Source organism: Panthera uncia (assembly GCF_023721935.1).
Source record: "Panthera uncia isolate 11264 chromosome D3 unlocalized genomic scaffold, Puncia_PCG_1.0 HiC_scaffold_8, whole genome shotgun sequence".
Lineage (NCBI taxonomy): Eukaryota > Metazoa > Chordata > Mammalia > Carnivora > Felidae > Panthera > Panthera uncia.
This window is the reverse complement of record NW_026057586.1, coordinates 58076230-58083977: the sequence shown is the minus strand read 5'-3', so window position 1 is coordinate 58083977 and position 7748 is coordinate 58076230. Positions and strand designations below refer to the sequence as shown.

At 45.3% G+C, this 7748-nt stretch overlaps 1 protein-coding gene across 2 annotated transcripts in view; it reads right to left on the bottom strand.

Annotated features, from left to right (window-relative positions):
• MTCL1 (microtubule crosslinking factor 1) overlaps positions 1 to 7748 on the bottom strand; it is a 129615-nt gene that overhangs the window by 15615 nt on the left and 106252 nt on the right. For both annotated transcript variants that reach the window (XM_049620414.1, XM_049620413.1), the window contains one exon: positions 4550 to 4804. In XM_049620414.1, the coding sequence (XP_049476371.1) occupies positions 4550 to 4804 (255 nt within the window). The remainder of the gene's footprint in view (positions 1 to 4549; positions 4805 to 7748) is intronic.

The window sequence follows — 7748 nt, the reverse complement described above, 5'->3', positions numbered from 1 at the left end:
TGGAGCCATTGTCCTGTGCCTTGCTGGTTTCCTCAGCTCAGTGTCGTCATCTGTAAAATGGGGACAGCACGGCTTCCTGCTGTGGAGGGGCCACAAGAAAGGCGAGCCCACCAGGGGCCAGGCCCATTGGGCAACTCAATGCTTGTCAGCAAGATGACCACCACTGACCTCGCTCGGGCCTGGGTGCACTGATACACGTCTTGCCTATTTACGGCATTAGAACTAACAACCTGGAGCCATTTAGGAAGGGAGTCAATGTGAACTCACAGTGACAGGCAGAGAAATGGTGTGCAGAAATGGTGCTCACTCCCTGGAGAAGCCCTAATGGACGGCTCCGCCCTGGACCCTCTGGAGCTTTCCTCACCACCTTCCTTCCAAAACAGGTAGAGAAAGCGTAACTGAGGCCTGAGGATATTTCCACCTACATGTCTCCACCGGGGTCTTTACTGGGTGACCTGCTCACACGCTCTTACCACGTTGGCTGCTGTTCTGAACAAGAAAACTATCTGAAGGGCGAAAGTGACATTTGGATTTTCCAAAGAAGGAAGATTTCCAGTCCTCAAGTAGGGTGCCAAGAAGTTCCAAAACTCCCTTGGAAGCATTAATTTTTTTTTTTTTAACAGCCCATTTCACCAGCTACACCTCTGGGTCCTCACTGAAGCCTTCATCCATGAGCAGGAGGTATGTGTGGCTTCTGCATCGTCAGGAACAAAGTCAACATTTGAGAATGGGGACAAGGGGACTCTTCCTCATTTTTAGTAATTTCTGAGGCGGTGGATTATCTTCAGTTTCTGAGAAAGATGGAGATGCAAGTAGCCAGAGCTTAAATGTTAAGAGTCTGACGCCGGGTCACAGCTGAATTAGCGAACAAGCCAATCGCTCTGGGTTTCAGCTACGCCCCTGTGCTCTCAACCCCAAGACACAATTCTTCTCAGTTCTCTTAAAGATGCTAACGTTTTCTTTAAAAACAAAAAACAAAAACAAAAAAACCCCAAAACCCAAAAACAAAAAAAACCCAAAACCAAAAAACAAACAAACAAACAAAACAACAAAAAAGGAAAGCTTTTTTTTTTATTCATCTAACGCCTGTCAGCGCAATTGAGTTTCAACACGTGATCATCCCTAAGCTATTCTGGGTGAGAATTAAAACACAAGAATCACATTCGAAGCTGTAAATGTGCTCCGCGGGTGTGTGTGAAGGGGAGGAAAGAATGACTAAGGAGGAGAGCTCTGAACCAGCACATTCTAACTCAGCAAAGTGGGAATTCAAAAATAAACCCAGGCGGCCAGAAGCAATGTATACTAAAGCTGGGAAGTGTTAGGTTTCCTAAAAATGAACTGGAATGGGTTTAGCTGGAGGTATCTGCTGTAAGATGCCTCTGGGGTGTTGTAATAGAATAATGGGTCCTTAAAAGGATCGGGTTTCCTAGGAGAGTCATTTCAAACGAGCCATCAGCACCTACTGTACTTAGAATCCTGCAGCAGGACAACTTTTAGTGCAAATAGAAAACGGAAAAGCTTTGCATTTCAAGTAATACAGGAAACAATAAACCTTCAAAGGTGTCACCTTACCCAAACGGTCAAAGGAAAAAAAAGGTCACTTTGTGAGCAGGTTTTAAAAGAATGGCCTTTCAGGGCGTAGAAGCGGCTGATTTAAGGAAGTTACTGGAAGGAGAACGGAACGACACAGGGTCCTTCTTTTAGGTCTTTAGTACAGCGGCGGGTCCTATATCATCTGCGTGTTAACTGGGAACTTAATTCTAAGGAGAAATGTAGTGTGACTCCATAAAAGTTAACTATCACCCAGTCAAATCTGGACCGGGACAAGAGACGTTGATAAGATAGATGATATGTGTTATATGACCTTAACCACATTCCCACAGTCATCCATCATATAAAATGCCTCATGTGGCACAGAAATTATGTCGGAATTTAACGACACCGGACGAGTATGAAGCATGTGTTCTGAAAGTGGAAAATGGATTTAGTGTCACTTCCTTCACCAACTGTGTTAGGGTGATCACAGTCAAGGTTACGTGGCTCACCAAGTAGTCAAATGTCAAGAGCATACGTTATGAAGAATGTTCACTTCTATTTCTTGTTTATCTATGGAATGCGGGGCTAAAAATTCAATGAATGATAAACAAAGCTTCCACACATACACACACTTCAGTCACTTTCCTCTTTTACAGAGAACGCCTATAACTGCTTTATCTAATTTTCAGGATTGGGTACCAAGGTTTATAAAATTGTCTTTTAAAATGCTGACTATTTGTGGGAAAAAGCCAGATTTATTTTTGAAAGCCACAACCGCATATCTGAAGCATCATTCACTGGCAACAAATCCTCTTCTAAAAACAGCAGTGAGATCATTGTACAAAGCCGGTGGGAGCCACCACACAGATTTCAGGAACAGATGACTGCCTGGAACCCATGTGTCTTGAATCCATTACGTTCAGAGACGTTAACCTTGAGGACTGAAGTTCTGAGGCTGTCGGCTTGGTAGGACTGCTGCGGTCCCGACACGGAATACGGACATGAGTCGGAAATGGGGTTCAGCAAGCACATGCCCGCTTTTATCTTTCAAAATACAGTTTCTTAAAATGGGGCACCTGCACTTCTCTGGTCACGAACTCTTCAAAAGCTCAATATCATCAGATGTCTTACTATATTTTCCCTCACTAGGAATTCTTCCTTCCCCCAAGTAAAACCCTAACAGCTTGTTTAAATGATAGCCAGGGTGTGACTTCTAAAAAGCAGCAATGCAAAGACCAAGGAGCCCATAGCTCACAGCCAAAGGGGACCCCAGAGGGGCCATGGCAGGGATCCTGACGGCCTTACTGTGGTACAGGTGGGACACAGTGAGTGCTCCTGGAGGGAAGGCCAAGAGGGAACCTCTCCGGTAACAAGGTGCCTGGAGTTACGGAGATCCTGGTTAGCTGAAGCTGGATGTGATAAATCAATGACCGTTTTGCAAGAATACATGCTATTTTTGCTCTTGCCACTTCTACCTAACAGCTGATCCATTCAGCAGAGCACAGGCGCACAGGGGATTTAATGCAGAAGATTCTTCTCAAACGATGCATTTCTAGGCCAAACAGGAAGTGGTCACCTTTCCTTTGATAGAATTTGGGGAATTTTGAAAGGAGCCACATCAGATATCAGTATGGTGGCTCGGTTGTGTGAGTAATCAGATCTGGGAGGAACTGTTGCTCCTTTTTATCTGCACTGTGCTTTCTTCTCAACGCTTTTTTAAAATTTTTTTAAAAATATTTTTATTTATTTTTGAGATAGAGAGAGACAGAGTGCAAGTGGGGGAGGGACAGAGAGAGAGGGAGACACAGAATCCGTAGCAGGCTCCAGGCCCTGAGCTATCAGCACAGAGCCCGACTCGGGGGCTGAACCCACAAACCATGAGATAATGACCTGAGCCGAAGTCAGGTGCTCAACCGACTGAGCCACCAAGGTGCCCCTCTTCTCAACGCTTTCTGAGCCAGGGGCTCCTGGCTTTTTTTTTTTTCTTTTTTTAGCTCGTTCACCTTCTCTCTCTCCCAGACAGTATACAGAAACTAACCCTGGCCATTGCACCTGCATAACACAGGTACCACATCTTGGAATGATAGAGCACAGTTTTCAAAAGGCTCCCACATAAATGCCAGCAGTATGGGTATTTGTAATAGAGTAATGTTATTTTTCCTGAACTTGGTTTCCTATTGATTAATACGTTTCCTTGAGGCTTCATAAATTTATAAGTGTGCCTGGCTGGAATAAATAAAAAAATACACATACGCTATGTAAAACTCCATCCAGGGAAGAATTCCAAGCCTTCATCAGTTTAATGAGAAAATTTAATTTGTGCATCACTCAGGCATGACCCCAACTATGCAAACCGTCCTAAGTCTGACGCAATGTAGACTTATTTTCTATTATCTGGAAGGTAGAAAAACAACTCCCCATCCCCCGCTGAATTCATCTGGGTGTTGGAATCATTTGTTTAGCTGAAGGCAATGAACTACCAGCTCCCTCTCCGACTACGGTCCTACCTAATCACAGCTCAGCAAGATCCACAGCAGGTGCAAACAGCCTGATTTCCAACTTGATTCAGCAATTTCTTTCCTAATGGACAGCAATTCCATTCAAGTTGGAGCCGTGACTGTGACCACATCTTTAGTGGCCAACTTCAAAGGTAGTTTGCATCTTGCAGGAATCACCTAATAAGACCTGAAATAACCTCATCTTTCAAGTTCAGTCTTTAACTTCTTTTAAAATGCCACCCCCCCCCCCCAAGCCCTGACCACAGACCTCCCACACGTATACACACAAGGAAGTTACCCACAAGCTTTGCGATGAGATCTGTGTACTAGCAGGGCCCGGTCTGGATCTCCCACACTAGAAATTCTGCTATTTTTTCCTCTTCCTTTGGAAGCCCGTGGAACATCCTGATGTAGTAAGGACCTCGCAGTAGGCTCATCTATTTTTTCCCCTAAGTGCTCCGATTTCCAGGTCAGTTTAGTTGTCTGTACCCTCTTCCCTGTTCGTGTTCCCTTACCTGTTCTATTCTCCACAAGAGCTCTTTCTTCTGCCGCTCCCACTCCTGCCGGTCTCCGTCTAGACGGTCGAGAAGCTCCACCTTCTCCCGGTTCCAGTTCTTCTCGCTGTGATGGATCTGCCAGCGCAGGTCCATAACCAGGCCGTGACTGTCAGCGAGGAGCTTCTGGTGCGTCTCCCTCTCCTTCTTGAAGGCCCCTTTGCTGTCGGCGGGAGAGCCTGGTTCTCCCAAGTTCTTCTCCGTCTTCTCTTCCAGCTGGGAAGGAGAAAAGACTTAGACCTTAATCCCTGGCCAGTCTTGTATTAACAGGTGAAGAACATCTCAGCACGTTTGCATATTGTCCCTGGAGACATGTTTCAGCCCAGATCTGACCAGTCTCGTGGAAAAAACAATTTTCAGTTTTAAAGTCCTAGTTAGGAGCATTGGACAGAGTCACACGGAATGTAAAGCAGTGAGTCCGTTTAGCTTCCTCTCATCTGCTTCTCAGCTCCACTTCCTGACTCGGTTACCACCCTATCTTGTCTTCCTTCTGCAGAGTTCCTGGAGGGCAGGTACGTGTCCCTAAGTCCTCGGCCCCTGTATGGACACTGGTGATGGAGTAGCAGTGGGACCTACCAGTTCACAATAAATATCCGTTAAACAGCCATGAGATTAAATACCAAAAACAAACAGTCAAAGAAACTTCCATCTAGAGGCGCCTGGGTGGCTCAGTCGGTTGAGCGTCCGGCTTCGGCTCGGGTCATGATCTCGCGGTTCGTGGGTTAGAGCCCCGCATCAGGCTCTGTGCTGACAGCTCGGAGCCTGGAGCCTGTTTCGGATTCTGTGTCTCCCTCCCTCTCTGCCCCTCCCCCTGCTCGCACTATCTCACTCCCTCAAACTAAATGAACATTAAAAAAAAAAAAACCAAAAAACAAAAAAACAAACTTCCATCTAGACATATCATATTCAGACTGCTCAACACCAAACAGGAAACCTTGGAGGCAGACAGAAAAACATACCACACCCAGAGGTACACAGACACGAATGACAGCTGACCTCTCCTCTGAAACTATTTGAGTCAGAGGATGATGGAACAACATCTTTAAAGGACTGAAGGGGGAAAAGGTCAACCTCGACAGACTTCAATGCTCAGCAACAATATCTTTCAAAACTAAGGCAAAGATGCTTTTTAAACAAATTAAAATAAAAAAAAATCATTGCCAGCAGACCTGTATTTCAAGAAATGATGGAGGAAGTTTTCAGGCAGAAGGATTACGATACTAAGAGACACTCTTACTTATACACACAAAAAATGAAGAACACTGGAAATGACAGAAGTACAAATAAAAACTCACGTTTCCCCTATTTAAAAACATTTTTTAAATGTTTATTTTTGAGAGAGAGAGAGAGAGAGCACGAGTGGAGGAGGGGCAGAAAGAGAGGGAGACAGAATCTGAAGCAGGCTCCATGCTGTCAGTGCAAAGCCCACGAACCGTGAGATCATGACCCGAGCCGAAGTCGGATGCTCAACCGACTGAGCCACCCAGGTGCTCCCAAACTCATGTTCCCCTTTTTAAAAATTTATTTATTTATTTATTTATTTATTTATTTATTTATTTATTTTTGAGAGACAGAGAGAGAGAGAGACAGAGCACAAGTGGGGTAGGGGCAGAGAGAGAATGAGACACAGAATTCCAAGCAGGCTCCAGGCTCCGAGCTGTCAGCACAGAGCCCGACGCGGGGCTCGAACTCACAAACTGTGAGATCATGACCTGAGCTGAAGTCGGACGCTTAACCGACTGAGCCACCCAGGCGCCCCTTAATTGCTTTAAAATATTACTGAGTGCCTAAAGCAAAAACAGTTGCAACGTGATGTGTGTTTACAGAACAGTGTAGAAGTAAACTGGGGCAACGACAGCAGAGGACAGGAGGAAGGAACTGGAAGTTTACTGTTGCTGCAGAACATGATACATTTTAGCAAAAGATTAGTGAATGTTTTCCCCATTCCAGTTCGGCAGACCCCCGGATTTTATGGATGGAACCATGTTACTCTATTCAATTCTACTGGGCTTCTAATCCATCCTCCTCCTTGAAGTCAGGACAATCTTTGCAAAGGTAAATCCAAAATGCTTTACTTCCGTGATACAGTCCGGATTTCTGTTTCAATCTTTTGCACATTCTTCCTCTCCCTCATAACCTGACTAGGTGCGGCTCCTCAGATGTACTATGCTCCTTTCTTCATTGTGCCTTTTTTTGTCTGAAACATCCTTTCTCTCTTTTCCCATGTACCCACTCTTATTCATCTTCCGAGACTTATGCTAAGCAGCAGCACTTTCATGAACACCCCCCCCCTGAAACCTCCGGCTGAGGGGGGGGCGCTGCATCCCCCCCCCCCCCCCCCCCCCCCCCCCCCAGCAGCACTGCGTATAGGCCTCGTGGGACACTTATGACAGTATTACAAATTGCCGCCCTTGTCTAGGTCTCCTACTGCACTGACAGCCCCTTCAAGAAACACTTATTTGATGGCATCTAGAACAAGGTCTGAGTTGGGAGTTAAGTGAAGGAATCACAGACATGGGCATTGACACCACATGGCCTTCACGGAGAGAAAATACTTAACTTTTGATAGAATTCACTTGTTTTGCTTTTAAGTAGAAGAGAGTAAAGACGGGGGGATTATAAGTGAACAATCCTCTGCCTGCATTCACTGCTTCCTGGGTTGCAAATGTGTCAGAAACTTCTTCAACGATTTGGGTGGAAGATGAATCTTTACCTAGTACCGCCTTGCTTCTAGGTTTGAAGTCCTATTTTTATTTCTCAGTGTTATTGACTTTTCCAGAGGCTTTATGTGTAGCACACGTGTGGGTGGATGCCAGGTTTCTCTAAAACAAAGATGAAATATTTTGAAATTGGCTCATCTCAAAGATTAGGCCTCCTTTCTTTAGCTACACCTACACTTACATCTTTGAAAATATTTAGCTTTCTCCCCCACAAACATATTTTAAAATAGGCTTAAAGAGCATCCTTACTCATTTTTCCTCCAGTGCGGACGCTTCAGGCTGTGCACTCAGATAAACCAGAGCATCTAGTAAGAATCTCCTACCGGGCAGGTAGACAGGATTCATAACTGGGTCAGCAGCTCCGCCAGCCTGGCCTGGTGCTTTGGTTTTGCTCTGCTTTGCTGCTTCCTCTGCAGAGAAGGCTGTGTCTCTGCTCTACC